The 17,613-nt window shown below is 36.7% G+C and overlaps 1 protein-coding gene across 3 annotated transcripts in view; it reads right to left on the bottom strand.

Moving 5' to 3' along the window:
- usp53b (ubiquitin specific peptidase 53b) overlaps positions 1 to 17,613 on the bottom strand; it is a 28,630-nt gene that overhangs the window by 7,939 nt on the left and 3,078 nt on the right. For all 3 annotated transcript variants that reach the window (XM_016520581.1, XM_016520579.1, XM_016520580.1), the window contains 11 exons: positions 15,909 to 16,606; positions 15,408 to 15,500; positions 14,507 to 14,641; positions 13,236 to 13,349; positions 12,951 to 13,033; positions 12,545 to 12,650; positions 11,558 to 11,704; positions 9,520 to 9,669; positions 7,677 to 7,845; positions 4,901 to 5,011; positions 4,353 to 4,475 (listed from right to left, as the gene is read on the bottom strand). In XM_016520581.1, coding sequence (XP_016376067.1) covers positions 4,353 to 4,475; positions 4,901 to 5,011; positions 7,677 to 7,845; positions 9,520 to 9,669; positions 11,558 to 11,704; positions 12,545 to 12,650; positions 12,951 to 13,033; positions 13,236 to 13,349; positions 14,507 to 14,641; positions 15,408 to 15,500; positions 15,909 to 16,085 — 1,408 coding nt within the window. In that variant the 5' untranslated portion in view covers positions 16,086 to 16,606. The remainder of the gene's footprint in view (positions 1 to 4,352; positions 4,476 to 4,900; positions 5,012 to 7,676; positions 7,846 to 9,519; positions 9,670 to 11,557; positions 11,705 to 12,544; positions 12,651 to 12,950; positions 13,034 to 13,235; positions 13,350 to 14,506; positions 14,642 to 15,407; positions 15,501 to 15,908; positions 16,607 to 17,613) is intronic.

The raw sequence follows: 17,613 nt of genomic DNA, 5'->3' as shown, positions 1-17,613 counted from the left end.
AAAATGTATTTGGAAAACTAAGCCAAAATGAAGGCCAAAAAAGGGGTTATACAGAAGTCAGTTATTTTTGAAGTTTTGTGCAGTTTTTGCCATTTTCAGGCGTTGTATTTAAACAAACTCCTCCTAGAGATTTAAATAGATCAACACCAAGTTTAGTCAGTGTAATCAAAAGGCCTCTGTGACATTAAATTGCAAAGATCTTGAGTTTTCTTTGAAAGGCGTGTCCATGGCGGTCTGACAAACTTCGATGTTTTGCCATGAAATAGGAAGTTGTTATAATTGAGGCATACAATGTCTGATTTGCCCCAAACTTCACATGTTTGATAAGAGTCCTGTTCTGAACACATCTAAAGGCCAATATTCTGTTATAATCATAGCGCCACCTGCTGGAAACAGGAAGTGGAATGTTTTATGCTCTAACAAACTACTCCTAGAGATTTAATGACATCAACGTTATATTTGGTCAGTCTAATCTAAAGGCTTTTGCCATGTTAAATTGTGAAGATCTTGAGTTTTCATTAAAGGGTGTGTCCTTGGCGGCCTGACAAATTTTGATGTTTTGCCATGGAAAAGTAAGTTGTTGTAACTCAGCCATACAATGTCCGATCTGCCCCAAACTTCACACGTTCAATAAGAGTCCTGGCCTGAACACATCTACATGCCAATATAATCATAGCGCCACCTGTTGGCAACAGGATATGTCATGTTTTACACTACCTCAAACATACCATGTTGAATCTGCATCAAACTTCATATGTTTGATAAAAGTGCTGGTCTGAATACATCTACATGCCAATATTCAGCTATAGTCATAGCGCCACCAGCTGGTAGCAGGTAGTTTGGCACATATAAATGACTTTGACATATTCCTTCTTACCACTTCAAATGCATATTGCTCACCATTCGCTGTTTTCCTAAAGCCACCGGGTGGCGGTTAGCCCGGGTGCAAGGGCCCTTTCAACGGTGCTTGCAGCTTTAATTATCAAATTGAACCTTACTGTAAAGTGTTGCCAAATAAATTTAAAAAACTATGTGAAACCTTGTAGCATCTAGACCAATCAGACACACAATTTTTTGTTATTTTTAACAAATACTCCATAATACCCCTCAATCAACAAGCCAACTATTAGGGTAAATTGGACCCTTCCCCCAAAATGTGAGATGGTCCTCACTGCAGAACACAAGATCCAGGGGGCGAGGTTGGATCCAGATCCAACTCCTCCCACCTTACATATACCTAAACCTACCCGTCTCCACCCCCTGATCCCTAAACCCACCCATCTCCACCCCCTAGATGTGGATCCAACCCCGCCCCCTGGATCTTTGTTCTGCAGTGAGGGGCTGCTGAAAAATGCCTCTGGTTCCATGGCAACCAATGCTGATAACACTGGTTTTATTGCCCAAAGGAATGCGGGCAGAGCAACTCTCAATTCATTTACCCATAGGAAAGACACACAATGCCATATAAATGGAATCTCATTCACAGACACACCTGTCTTTGACCTTCCTATCACATATCCTCAGGTCATTGTGTATATTCTGTGTTGTTTATGTGATAAAGTATTGTAACCTTTAGTGAACCTGCTGTAACGTAAGACAAATTGCAGACTCAGTCTGACAATAAAGTGTATCGTATCGTATCGTATATTATTACTGTTCTTGTATATTGTCTTTTGTATTGTATACTGTTTTATGCATGCTTATGATAGAACCACTCGTTCACGTAACCTTACCTATACCATGTTTGGTCTCTATGAATTTGTCTTCAGATTATCTAATTGAGAGTGTATATTATGTTTATACCTATGCAACATATTAGTGTTCTAAGAATCTTTAGTAGTCTTTGCATCAACATCTAATTCAGTTACATATGCAAATTATCATGTTCAGAGACAAAGAGCCATAAACTTTGCCTCCAGAAGTGCAAGTCACCATTGGCTCTTTGACCCCCGAGAGGTGTGACCTTCACAGAACTTAAAAGACCTCACTTCAGTGACCCGCCTCGCTTTTTTAGTCTCTTCAACCGTCTCTCATCACCTTCCCATCTTCTGGTTGCCAAGTCCCAGAGCCGGCGCAGCTGCGCCTGGCAGGCCTTGACACAGCTCAGTCTAGGTTCTTTTAGATTCTGAGAAGATGGGGATGCTGAGCTAGAACTCTTCTGGACCACAAAGTATGTGCTAGGCTTCGGCCTCGTCTTTTCATTCACCAAAAATCCTCAGATTTCAGCTGACGTCTCTCGAGCTCTGCGCTCTTCTCTCATCACCTTCATCTGAGAGAAAACTCTCATAATCACCACCAAGCCAGAATAACATCTTTTGGAGTTCATCATCCTTCAAACCCGGAAGAACGTGAAGAACTCCAACACCACCAAACCTTCAAACCATCAAAACTTTAATCCGAGACTGCATCCGGACACTCGTTCAATGGCCAAGGCAAGTTCTGACTCATTTTCCATAACTGCATTCTCTGGTTTCTCTAATGCTTCATTCATCCACTTTAGCTCCTCTTTGTATGTATGTGTGAGTGTATGTTTATTTGTTTGTTTGTTTAGACTAGTTATAGCATTTAGTTAATAAAAGTTTTGTGCAAAAAAGTACATGAGTTTCTGATTCTATCACCGCTTGTGAATAATGTCCCTTTTTCGATTCCGATCAAGCTACACGCTCTAATGCAGTGATGGGCAAACTTGGCCTTTCCAGGCCACTTTCCTAAGAAACAATAATGTACAGTATGTGAAAAATAATGTTTTTTGAACCTTAAACCGCATAAACACATTTCATTACACCAAATACACAAAATAATGTTCTTTTTAGCAACATCATATGACCCCTTTAATACTGTAAGACGGTTATTTTCTGTGGCCCCGGTAATATCCTTTCTTAGAGTTGATATGAAATTACACTGAATGTTCGCTGGACGAACAGATTAGCTGATGACAATATTAATTCTGCTACAGTTACTACTGGCAGCTGATATAAATAATTGTAATTAATTATAATTAATTGTAATTATTTGTATACATTTCCCTTTTGAGCTAATTTGCTACAACCTACAGACTCAGTCTTTCATAAGTGTCACAGTTATGTTCTGTTTTTAGTTTGTTTTCAGTCATTGCTGTCTTCCAGACTACTTGAGTTCATTAATTAGTTTTTATGGTTTAATTATTTGATTAGACCTTTCGTTCAGCTGTTGCTTAATTATTTCTTTGTTTGTTTTAGTATTTATATGCCTGTGTTTCTTCTCTTAGTTGTGGTTTGTCATTAACGCTTACATTCAGTTCCTTATGTTAATAAAGTCTGTTTGCTTTAATCTTCATCTTCATGCTCCTGCACACACCACATTTAGCCAAAGCATGACAATAAGTTTATGCTGATTTTAACATGAATTTTAAGCCTCTTTGAACAGTATATGCTTTAGGCAGGCTGTTTAATAGGACAGATGGTTTGCTGTTATTTTGGAGGTTAGCCAGTACTCAATTTTTTTTCCTGTGTGTAAGTTGCCTTTAGAAGCTCCGTCTGTCAGAGCAAGCACCCCCAACTGAAAATAGAAAAGTTGAATCATGATCAGCACACTGCTTCTATGTTTTCAAACTCCCAGAACTATATCTGTAAGCTGCAATCTGAAATATTACAAATATTTTTATACTGTTTCAAATATGAAACCTCATTTCAGAGACATGAAGTAGCAAAAAAACACAGGACTATATTACCAAACTAAAAGTCTAAAATCGGCTTATGCTAAAAGGGCTCTAGTGCTCATGAAAAGGTTCAACAGTTCTGTTTTGGCCTGTGGATGATGTCTCATGATTGATGTATATTACCAGTGGAAACCGTATTACATGTGTGACACACAAATCTCCATGAATTACAAATTGCAAAAACTGCAAGGTAAAATGAATGAGTGAAGCATGGTCTATACCAGTGGTGGCGAACGCCGGTCCTGGAGAGCCGCAGCCCTGCAGAGTTCAGCTCCAACCCTAATTAAAACTCACCTGCCTGTAGCTTCCTAGTAACCATTCAGACCTTGATTAGCTTTTTCAGGTGTGTTTGATTAGGGTTGAAGCAAAACTCTGCGGGGCTGCGGCTCTCCAGGACCGACGTTCGCCACCCCTGGTCTATACTAACACTATAATAAGATTAAAGTCTAAATATTTTATAAGCACATTAGTAAAAAGGTACAATTATTGTATGCCACATATTCTGTATGAATCATCATTGGAACTGTTATTTTGTTGAATTTATTTCATAGAAGAATACAACAGACACTACAAAAGCTACTGTGCACAGGAGAATTCATTTTAGATTTAATAACTCAAATATTTCATTATAAATATGTATCTTTTATTAACATACCTTTGTGCTGGAGAGAGTCTGACCTTCGGTAGCTTCTTTCACTCTCTCTTCTCTGCCCTCCTCGTTGAGAAAAATCTCTGGAAGACTCTCGGAACCTGCTGGGACTTTCTGGAAGCACTTTAACTGGGACATTGAAAAGGGAGAAATTTGTTACTTTCATCATATCAGTATGTTTCTAATGCAATTTCTCCAAACATTGTTTGTTTCTTTAGCTAACCATTTAATGGAAGCATAAAATATTGTGTTGACATGAACAACTAATCATGATGACTTACACCGATTGGCTGAAGACTGCATTGTTTTGTGGGATCCCTGATTTGTTCGTTGGGAACCAGCACTCATATCTCTCACACTGTCCAGTTTCTTAGAGCCTGACAGCTGAGTATCTGCCAAAGAGAACGAGAGACAGAGAAACACAGAGGTAAACCTACATTCAATTAGACTTTATATATTCTAACTTTGCATTACTGTTTAGTGTCTACATGCCAATACTTTGCAATGTTGTGAACTAAAAAAATATATATTGACTCATCCTCATGATGACTTACACCGATTGGCTGAAGACTGCATTGTTTTGTGGGATCCCTGATTTGTTCGTTGGGAACCAGCACTCATATCTCTCACACTGTCCAGTTTCTTAGAGCCTGACAGCTGAGTATCTGCCAAAGAGAACGAGAGACAGAGAAACACAGAGGTAAACCTACATTCAATTAGACTTTATATATTCTAACTTTGCATTACTGTTTAGTGTCTACATGCCAATACTTTGCAATGTTGTGAACTAAAAAAAAATATATTGACTCATCCTCATATATATATATATATATTTTTTTTTCTGTTTTTTTTCTGAAAGAAAGAAAGAGAGAGAGAGAAAGAAAGAAAAAAAGAAAGAAAGAAAGAAAAAAAGAAAGAAAGAGAATTACGAGTTTGAAATGACACAATGGTGTCTGGACTTTTGACCTTCATCCATAGCACATGATGCAAGGGACATAAAATGTGATTATTACCATATTGCACTCTATTTTAATGCTATCTATCATACTGCTGTAGACCGACCTCTTTTAATGTATTTTCAGAGAAAGGCTTTTATAAATTGATTCTGTGTCTCATCCAGTGCACACTGAGTTAAGTAATCAAATAAGGCAGTGCAATCTGTAACTTAAACAGCTTTGTGTAGAGGCCTCCTAAACTACATTACATCTCTGCTGTGTCTGCAAACTTCTGCTGGGAGAGAGAGAGGACAAACTTGCTTGTTATGTGCTTATATAGGGCACGCAGTGAGCCACCCCAGATGTTTGAAGAGGGAAAAAACAAGCTTATGGATTACCGCATTCCCCATAGATGAAGAGCAAAGTGGATCTGCCACTGTACACACATAAAAATTGCATAATAAATCAAACAAATAGGGAATAATAATCCAGTTAAACTAAAACCATCAAAACAAAACAATAGAAAATCCATTGGATTTAAATCGACATCAATCATAATATAATCGATCTTGAAGAATTAAAACTTCAAAAAAAAAAAGGAAAATGACCATTAAATACTGTACTTATGTAATCTTGACCTGACTGCAAAACAATTCTGAAAAAAGACTGCAGACAAAAAAGGCAGTTTATTTGTAACAATAGATGCATTTTATCTTTAATCACAAAACTAATATTAACTAATCAAAACATGAAACATGACCTTGAGAACACAGCACACCAATAATAATACAATGATTACTATAATAATACAATGATAATAAAATGAATACTTTATTTAACTTTTTTGAATTCTTGCTTACTTTTTGTTATGTAATGTTTGGCTTTTTGCCAGTATTATTTCTAGGGTCGGTGAGGTCAGGAAATGATGGAGAGAAAAGGTGTAATGGGATCAGGTGCACCAAAGCTCTACATATAGGAGCATGTGCATGTCTCTGACACTTCTTTACAATTTACAAGGAAAATGTTGACGTCAATTGAAAAATAGTGTTGTTGCTCTTAATTAGTACTGTCTAAAAGTCTTTGTTAAATATATTAAGCATACAAAAAAAGAGCACAACAAATTTTAATTTCATTGATGTTCACTATGTTTTCACCACAGACAAAAACATTATTTTTAAAGCCTTTCTTAGGTAATGTTGTCGTCAAGCCCATCATTTAAAGCCAGTGAAAACTTAGCAACTTTGATGAAATCATGGCAGCGTGAGCAGTCTATCACTACCGAGAAAGCATCTGTGTTCTGCTCAGCAGAAGTGTTGCCAGCTCAGTCTTAAGTACAGAGCTCAGCAGAGACTGCAGGAACACGCTGGCGCAGATCCCACATTAAACATCCGTCCAAAAGCACCAGAGGAATAAATCCAGGAAACACATTAAGACATTTCACAGTCTACAAAAGACTGAGCAACCACCAAGAAAACACACAAAGGTCCAGCAGAGGATGGAAATTATCGAGTGGACAAATTGCAGCTCCACAACTGCAATAGTTAACCATGTACAACACTGCACCGTGCTGCATCACACTGTTGTCAGCTATTGACACAAATAGTATCAAATCAATGAAGCTTACAGGACAAAAGAAAAGAATTACAAGCACTACTTACAGATATTCATGGAAAAATAAGAATGCTTTCCCATTCCAATAGGACTAGGTGAATATGACAGCCTGGGGAGAATATCCATTTAGCACACGAGTCAGAGTAAAGCAAGAATAGAAGAGAGAATGGAGGGAAAATTCAGTAGAGGGGACAAGAGAATAACATTGCAATGCAGAGGCCAGAGGGAAAGGATTAGGAGAGACAGAAAGAGAGAGAGATAAAGTAAAAGGCAGCGAGAGCAAGCGCGCGTGGGTGATAATCCCTGTCCTCGGTAGAGTTCAGAATCCCGCACAGAAACCGACTCATCCACCCGGCAAATGCTTGCCGCAAAACTGGGATTTGTGCTTCAAATAGAATATAGTAATGAATAAAAGCGCATTTTACATAACTCTCAGGGCCCATTGAAAGATGGTCTGTACCTAATTTTCATACAAAAGATCATTCATAATAATAATTAAAAAAAATATTATGTAGTTTCATATCATCTCATATACTGTTCTTGAATACAACAGCTTAATGATTTGAGAGAAAAATCACTTGATTCATTAATTTATTTTTCTATTATTCATTTTGGAATAAAAACCCTCATGATGACATGCTGCTGGGTTCAACGGATTCAAATTTTAAGTAGATTAAATATAAAAAAATGTTACACCCAAGCCACACAGCTAAACACTATGTGCACTATGTACTATGTGGACGTTTTGGTTTATCTCATACACTGTTAAGCAAGGCAGTTTTACCTGTCCCCTTCCCATTGAGTGGGGAGCTATAATGGGACCACATGGTGGTCTGTCTGGGGGCATCCTCATTGGACACTGCGGTACCATCTGGGTTGGCGTAGAACAAGAGGAGCGGCTGGAAGTGACCCCGGATACATTTAGATGCCACATCTTTCCACTTGGAGCCAATCTAGATACAAGATATTAGACACAAAAATATGTCAGTGAACACCAAGAGTTCAAATATCTCAGAGCATATGATGACCTACTTTCAGCAAAGTTTTTAGAAGGTGCATCTGCAACCATAGTCCAATGCAAAATGGAAACCAGAGATATTTAAACATAGATTTAATTATTATTCACACTAGCACTAATAACATCCGGCTTTACTAGTCAGGAAATCCAAAAAGTAATTTTAAATAAGGTGAGTATGCTAACAAAGATTATGTCAGAGACTGTAATCTGTTCTGGCCCTATTCCAAAGGATGGTGAATAGAGATATGTCATCTATGACGTCCAAGCGGTGTCCAGAGAATACCATAAAATAGCATTCAAAGATACTGTAATTGGAATAGTTTGTGATGTAGACTTGGTCTGTTGAAGAGAGAATGACTCCATCCTCCATGGGAAGGTGCCGTTTTTAAATTTGGTAAATAATCTTAATAGTACTGCATGAGTCTGCTAGCTACCTTGACAGAGCACATAAATCACATCACATAGAGACTGTGTTTGCTCTAACTCTTAACTAAGCTCTGCACTTAGCTTAGCTTATTCAATCTGCACCTCATTGTTTGCACCTCAGTTTGTCTAATTACTTCAACTAAAATAGATTTATTAACACATCTGACTCCACTTTTATACCGAGAAAAAGCTACCTAACATAGTACAGTATTATAAAAATGTATGGTAGACATATAGGCTACTGACTACTAACTACTAAAAGTAGTTTCTAAACCACTTCTCGTTTATTTTTTCCCATTTCAGGACATTGTCCCTATTAAACCACTTAACAGTTATTAATTCCAGCATCAATAAATCATAACTGTATCCTTGTGAATGCATTATTTTCATTCCCATTTGGTTGCACTTTGATTTACAGTATGTGCACTTGCAGTGTCGTTAATCATGAAAGTACTAAGTAATATAAGGTAACTACAATGAAGTTAACATGGTTTAACATACCTAAATACCAGCATGCTTCTGTGGGGGATGGATTATTCAGTATAGCTTGTGCTAACTAAAATCTGGAATTAATTTCCCAGGTCCCTATATAGTACTATTCAATTGTTGCTCATTTCCTGCTGTATCTCAATTGTAAAGTGTCCTTGTGCTATGGAAAGGCACTATATAAAGTAAATATCTTCTTCTTATACTTTCTGCGCTTTGGCTTCTCCTTTAGAAAACAGTCATCCAACTCCAAAAAAGTCCATTCAATAATCACTATAACTGTGATAATAAATGTATATCATTAAAAGTCATAGTTGTTTTTGTTGTAACAGTTCAAATGGCCCTCGATAGAGAAGACCACCTGTCATGTATGATTCCAGAAGCCAAAGTGCTGGAAGAATCAGTTTTTTAAATACATTTTTAAATAAATAATTTTTTAAATATTACATTATATTCCAAATACCTTATAAAGTGGTACTGTAAATACCAAAGTGAGTGACAGCAAAATTATGAAAAGTCAAGCTACAGTTAACTGCAATGGTCAAAGAGAAAATTGTGGAATCTCATGGATCAACCCTTATGGTGTCTGAACCTACTATCTAAGATCCAATACATTTAAGGAGGTAAATGTCAAATAACCAATGAACTCTTTCATGCTTACTGTATGTGCACAAATGTGTGTGTGCTGGGTAAATACCTCTTTCACGGTTGCATCATCAAAAAAGATCCATTTGGAAGACTTGCTGTGAAAAGCGAATGCTAGGTAATGTCGACTAGAGTAACAGATCATTCCCACCAGGTGGAGATCTCTCTTCTTGGCATTTTCATCAGTGACTCTATAGAACAGCTGAAGAGTAAATAGAGAGAACAGTCAAACTGACATTTAAAACTCATGGTGAGGATAATGAAAGACTGGAGATATTTTGAAGCATTGTGATTCACAATATGACACATTTAGTCTACTGCAATATATCAGTCCCATCTGCAGACTGTAATCTCTCAAAATTAAAATTAAAGGGTAAACTGCCTCTAGCTCAGGGAGTTCAAGCCGATGTCAAAGTGTGCCAAGGTTCATGATGTCTCCTCTGGTGTAGTGACCTAGACATTATGTGATATTGGCCTGCAGCACTCATATGACTGCTGAGGAGGAAACTGAGGTCTAACAGAGGGGAGTCTGGCTGACTTTAGCAACACATACTTGCAAGCAGCCATGTGGCATTTAAATTCCACATTTGATATTTATGCATGTACAGTGAGGCCGCAAAGCTGAATTGAATTTCCATTCCAAGTTAAATTTAACTATTTAACAAGTTTTGAAAAATGTAAACAAAAGTAACAAATTTTGTGAAAAAAATATATATATGCCAAGGAAAAAAACAATATGCAGTGGCCACAAATTAAGAATTCCCACAACTTATTAATTTAGTCCAACTGTGGCCTTGTTGTATTAATTCATTACAGAACTTTAGTTAAATGGCCACGGTGTGGCCACTATCTAGTGAAGTTCCAAACGTAGATTTGGGAGGAGCCTAATCGTTCAGTCCTGTCAATCATCTCTGCAAGCGTATATATGCAGCAGTCATTGTGCTGTCCCAGTGATGATTCTTCCGGCATCCCTCTGCCTTCCCTTCTCCGCCTTTATTTTCTTTCATTTCTCCTTCACATCGTACAATCATTGGGGGGGGGGGGTCTAATTCAGAGCTCAAGCCAAACCTTAAGTTCGAGCCCCCTTCAAGGACATCAAGCCATGTTTGTTTACCAATATCTAGCAGAACTGTATGGGCAGGCGAACTCGTGAAACTAAATCAAAACGAGGGAACTAATTAGTACAAAATGGACACGACTGAACTAAAATGAGGGAATAAATTAGTACAAAATAATCAAATGTGGCCACTAATAATAAGTAGTGGGAACAAATTCTCAATTTGCAACCACGATATCTTTTTTTTTTCTTTTTTATCATGTGCGGACTACATACTTTTTTAAACATTCTCAAAACATGCTACATCACAAACTTGTGGAGCAAGTTATTTTAGTATCACTGGTATACTATTGTGGTGTTTGTTAATATTTTTTATTAGATTTTATTTTTATATTTTCTGTTTTCATTTAACTGTTAAAGTTTTAGTAATTTTGTAGTGTGTGTTTGTTATTTTATTATTATTATTTTAATATGTCTATATAGTTTTTATTTTATTTTAAGTTTTAGTTTGAGTTATTTTAGTACTTCAACTTATAAATAAATGAAACTGAGAAGTGTTGCCTTGGAACCTAGCTGAAATAAAATACGTTTTTTTATGTTTTATTTTATTTCAGTCAATGTTAATTTTATTACAAACGTGACATTTTTTAATGGTTTCATTTTTAGTTCATCTAATCACAAACATTTAAAGTTCAGAAATAATTAACATTTAAAAATTTTTAAACAAATTAGAAAAATTGAAAACAGATTTTTCCAAACTTTTGAGACTTTTTGACACCGCTCTACAGTTATTGTTCCAGACACTATAAAAAAAATCTATGAGGATGTTAACTCAGGTTAAAATATTAATAGATGTTTAGTTTTGGACTGGTATATATGCCAGTCTCCATACATGTTGTTAAATCAATGTTTTGATTTAATAAGCAACGCAGAACATGACACAGTCATTGAATAGTTACTTAACAATAAAAACGGATCCTGAATAAAAATGAATGGAGACAGCTAGAGTTGTGCAGAGAGATTTGACCCTCACCCCCGAGAGATTGAGGTTTGGGCCCAGAGAGCGGATGACATCTTCAGTGAGGTCAGACTGTTCAGCGTCCCACACAAAGCCAATGGTGACGATCTCTGGGCAGTTCATCAGCACACGGCGGATTTTGATACTCTGCCCACAGTTACTCTGCAATGCACATATCAAATTGCACTGAGCTAAATTTCAAACAAAGGCATACTGATGCAGCATATAATAATAATACTGTTTTCTTGTATATTGCCTATCAAGGCTGGAAGAAAGTGCATATAGAAAAAAAGCATGAACAGAGGTTAATTACAGTAATTGAGTCAAATCGAGACACTATGTGATGAAAATAATGGGTAGAGCACTAGGGGTGCGGTTATGATTTACATAATATTTATTCATTTGTTTTTTATCCATTTCTCTTCTGGAGACCTTTGAGAAAGATATCTAGATTACAGTTGCCTGAAAAGACAAGAGGTTAACAGTGGCTTGACATTATATTTATTAGCGCTACCAGTGACGCAAATAAAGCTTCAGGTCATTTTTGATATACTGATGGAATGGACAGCTCTTTCAGGGATGTAAGATTATTTGTGCAATCTGTGCACAACTAACATAAACAATATAAGAAGCCTCTGCTGAATTATATTTTAAATTTGACAGCTGTCAGCCTGAGAAGAAGCAAGAGCTACATATAGAACTCAACATAGAACTTCTTTAGGACTATTAATAAAGAAGTATTAATACAATGTACATAAAGAGAATTTATGTAAAAACATTCATTTAAGGTATGTTTTTATTTGACTTTCTTTGGTTTGGTTTCACAGGTTATAAGCTATGCTCTGAAGTTATCAGACCTGGTAGTAGCCTACAGGTCAAATGGTAATAAGCAACATTATTACCATTTTCAATAAAAAAAAATAAGACAGTAAACTCAAATATGTCAGAATCTGATGTACATGCAACTAAAAGAAAATTAAAATGAAAGAAAAGCTGATATACAGGGCAGTTCCGGAGATCTCCAATGGTGTTGGCTGCCTGCAGCAGTTCACCAAACATGTCTGAACGCAGTCTGTCTGTCTTCTCCAAGATTCGCTCCACTTGTTGACTGACAAAAGAGCAAAGAGCACAAAGAGGATCATTTGTTTCTAGGTAGTAGACATACTTGTACTGCCTACCTCAATTCCACTTTGTTAAAATTAGACTGTAATCCTTCAATGTAAACAGTTCTGTTTTCTGTGAAGCTTTCAGACACTATCTCTGTCAGAATTTCCCTTCTGTCCTGTCCAAAGAATGCATGTAGGATGGTTAAAATGGGTCAGTTGGATTCTCACTGACACTATTCATAAAAGCATATACAATATTACTTAAGAGTAGATTATCACTTACAGTAGATTATTTCACTCACCATAGGGCCGTGGAGGACACATAGTGCACAAGCTCAGTGAAGGGAAGAGGGTCTGATGATGCTCCACAACTACGACAAACAAACTACAGAGGGAAAGAAACTTTTGTGAGGGTGAAGCGAGGTCTAACCATACCAACAAAAAATACAGAAATCTGCCATTGTAATGGATTACCATGGAATGACTTCATGTCTCAAAGACTAACACTGAGAATAAACTGTTATTCAGTAGTAGCTGAGTAAGTTTTAGTGAAAATGGAAAAAGAAGAGAAAACAACATCATAGTACCTGCTCATAGAGAGTCATGGCAAACTTCTGGTGGGTGATGCATGATTTGGAAGTACACATTTCTGTGGCTGAATCAGAAACCAGGTGCAGGTGTATCCTTTCTAAAATGTTCTCCTGTCTCCCATAGTTTACAAAACAGATGGAAAAAGAAAACAATGATCAGTGATAAATCAGACTCTGTTGACACAGTTATTCTTAGTGCTAGCCTCAAACTTCTTCATGTTATTTTTAAAAAATCATTGTTATTATTAGAGACATCTACCTATCACAAAGTAGGTCAAACACAAAACAGCTACTTAAGATAAAGCACATTAATGGCACCAAACGGATTTAAATTATTCATAGCAAAGAAAGAAATAGTGAACAATTATATTTGATTGCTCATAAAATCAAGCAAATTGTGCAAAACAGTGCATTTATTTATACAATATATATTTTAATTCATTAATATTTATTTGTGTGTATATATATATATATATATATATATATGCATTCTAATTAGACCTTTCAACATTTAGCTTTTCAAGATTTTTCACCACACAAGTGTCAAGCTAGAAAGGCCTTAAATTGATAGTTCATCAAAAATTTGAATTCTGTCATCATTTACTTACCCCCATGTTATTCTAAACCTGTATAATTTTTTCTTTTGAGGAAAATTTTGAAAAATGTCTCAGTGATTTTTTTTCCCCCACAGTGGACTTCGCTGACTTTCAAAATATCTTATTTTGTGTCCCACAGAAACAAAAAGAATGTCAATACAGGTTTGGAACAATATGATAGTGAGTAAATAATGACATAATTTTCATTTTTTGGTGAACTATATTTAATTCTGTTGTGCAGCTTTTACTATAAAATGCAAACATTTAGGCAGTGCCCAGACACTGCAGAGCTCATGAAATCTGGCTTAGACCACTGCACAGTGCACACATAACTGTTTGTGATGGTCACAAGTGAACGTCATTTGGACCCTGATCAAATGAGATCAGCTGACACAGTGATGATGTATAAACTACTTTAACCTTTCCACTTTAACTTCCCAGAGGTGCATACAACTTTAAGCACTGCCATATAACTCCAGTTTTAATAAAAGCTTACTGGCCTTAGAAACCAGACACGGGCATTAGCCTTAAATAAGGTCTAAATTCAGTAGTCTCTTTTGCACCACAGCTAAACAAAAAAGTATAAAGAGATTTTATCTCAAGTAAATTGAAATTCTACATTTACATATACAATATGCATATACATGTTCATATACATGAGGTCAAACATACAAAACACTCTGCTGCATCATCCATAAGGCCCAGCTGGAAGCGCTGCTCGTCTTTAAAGGTCTCAGCCAGAGCATGACGCAGGGTATCTGACGGCAGAGCCCGCTCTCGACTCTGCTGGAACTGACAGAAGATGCTCTATGAAAAGAAACAATGCAATAAACCTCACATACAAACTCAGCACTGCAGTATACACAATTCAAAAATGCAACATAGGGTTCCTTGAGAAACGCTGTTGTAAAATATATGATTATGAATGTGTGTGCCATGTTAACTTTGGTTGTGTCTCAGAACCCAGTAAGCCCAGACTCAGTTTGTTTACTGTCTACAATAACTAAGATAATATATGTCTAATAAGCATATAATGAGTACTATTACCTTCTATGCTTTTTAGTACTGAATGAAATATATTATTTCTTATATTCATCATTTTGAATAAAAAAAAATCATAGAGCTTGTCACAAAGCAGTATGTAATAGTTTTATCCATAAAGAATGTGCTATGTTGTCTGAAATTTTTGTTGAAATAAGATCACGTCACCAAGAAATCAAAATGGACAATTATTATAATTTTTTTTTTTTCAATTCATGTGTCCTTATAATCTGACGTGCATACACACTAGACAAGGGCTAGTCAATAATCTAGCAATGTGTCACTCACATGAGCAAATTACATCACTCCAATTATCTAATCAGTTCCAGATGGACAAAATCTAGTTTGAGAAGTCGTTTCACTTGGATATACATCACATTAGGGAAGAAAAAGACTATCACGTTTTCTATTGCATGCAAACTTACTTTAAATTTGCCATTTACAATTTGAAATAATTTTCATATCATAAGAATGGAAATTCAAACAATAAAGCTTAGTAGGTTTTGAGACATTTGAGCCTTCATGTATGTACCTTTAAAGCACAGAAAATACAGGCATCACCCAAGCAGAAATGGCCAGAGAGCTGTCGTAGGCTCCTCCTGAAGATGTCAAGCTGCCAAAGAACCTGTAAGAAACAGGTCTTTAGTTTGCATAAAATCAGCCTGCCATAGTGTACCATGTTGAATCATTTTGCACTCTTATTGAAAAACTATATATAAACTTTTACAAATAAAGGCTCCAAAAGGCGTTTTTCACAGTGATTCCATAGAAGAACTTTTCAGTGAACAGTTCTTAAAAGAATCATTTGTCTTAGTGTGAAGCACATTTTAAAAATCTAAAGAACCTTTACTATATGTGCAGTAGGTTTCAAGGATGCTAAAAGTTCTTCATGGAAGTTCCCACCATTTCTTATAACATCTGTGAGTATTTGCAACTTTGACTTGCATTAGCATTACACAGAATATTCCACATTCACTATTTGTGAAAACCCACACCTGCACATGTTTTCAATATTTACCAGAACATCACTCACCTGCACAGCACTGTTGAGGAAGCAGCTGTTCTGGCCTGGCTCATTAAGAAGACCTTTGGTCAAAGCGAGAGAGATCATACTGCCTGGCTGATAGGACTTGCCCAGCCCCGTCCCACTCCAGGCACCTGCACCAGCCATGTTGCCTCCAGGCTTTTTAAATAGTTTGACCCATGCCATGAGGTTGGAGCCTGGCCCTCTCCAGCAAACAACCAGAGTCAATTACTGAAGCAACTTGAGGTTGATACATCTGTTTTAGGCAACATTAGTTCTCAGCAGTCCCTGTACCTGACAGAGAAGACCAACTTCACAGTGCCCTACAAAAAGAGCCAAATACACTGCACTGGATTTTTTTTCTCGATGTGCAGGATTTGACAGCACACCATTTGCATAGAAGGAACCATTCAAAACAGTAGCTCTTTATTAAGTGTGAACATGTGACTTTTAGCCACAAGTTGCGGCACGTTGCTTCATCAGTCCAGCAGTTACTATGACAATGATCACACTCTCTCTCCTCGGTATGTATGGATTCATCTGCATCCAGGCACACTGGCAATAAGAGGATGGATGCAGATAGAAGAACAAATCCATTACTCTCCTCAGCATTTCCAGCAAAGTCAATGGAGGTCACCGAAGGGGGTCATTCATAAAGGCTCCTCAGGACAGGCACTGAAGTAGAACACTGGCTAACAAAGGAAGACCTACAGAGAGTGAGAGACACACAGAGAAGGGTTGGGGGTGCAGTAGGTGAGCAATATGAAGAGACAAAATCAATGTTGTTAAATAGAAAGCTACATCTGGGTACTACAGCCATTTTGTACACAGAAGTATTACATAAACTCTGATGCTATTTGCAATTAGGAGCTACATATTTTTCACAAGGATTGTACACAAGGTTTACAGATAATCTTCATGACAGGGTGGTTTGTTCTTTTAAAACTCTTTGCCACAACACAGTTACCTGAATTCTTAATTGGGCATAAAATGTATATACAATTTGGGCATTTGGTTGTGAATTCAAAAGAATTGTAAAATCTGTTTATAACCCATTGACAGGTCCTCAGCCCTCATACATTATGTGTAGATGTATTTGTATTGCTTTGATCATTCTCTAAAGATCCCACCTTCTCGAACGCCACAGTTGGTTGATTAAGTACAATGCCTGCACTATTGGTCATTACCTTTAGCGAGTATGAAAACAATAGGTAAACAAACACAGACATTTTAGGTAATTTAGAAAGCCCAGCCAGGACACATCTGGAAAATGGATATACTGTATGGTGACTCTGTCTATAGATCAATAGTTCATAAAATAGATGCTGACTGCCTGGACTTTTTACTGGTTGAGCTCAGAAAGAAAATCGAGGCAAGACCAAACATTTCATTAGACGTTATCTCTGGTATTCACCTCAGTGTTGAGAGGCACAATGACAACGGTGAGATAAAATATCAAAACAGCTGCTCTAATGGTCTTTGGTCAGCAATGTTTAAGACAGTACTATCTAAAAAACATGACAGCAAAAAAAAACAAAAAAACTGAAATATAGCTGAAAAATGTAAGCTGCTACTTTAAAGAAGTACATGAAACGAACTTAGTGACTGTTTATAGACTGTTTATAATTGAGCTCTTTTTTGTGTTTTTGTGTGGTTGACTTTTATCCATTGCCCAAAGAAACTGTTATTGCTTATTTGATAAACCATAACACAT

This window comes from Sinocyclocheilus rhinocerous, unplaced genomic scaffold (assembly GCF_001515625.1).
Source record: "Sinocyclocheilus rhinocerous isolate Xijiao unplaced genomic scaffold, SAMN03320098_v1.1 scaffold2134, whole genome shotgun sequence".
NCBI classification, from domain to species: Eukaryota; Metazoa; Chordata; class Actinopteri; order Cypriniformes; family Cyprinidae; genus Sinocyclocheilus; species Sinocyclocheilus rhinocerous.
The sequence above is the reverse complement of the archived record's forward strand: the minus strand, read 5'-3'. Positions and strand labels throughout refer to the sequence as shown.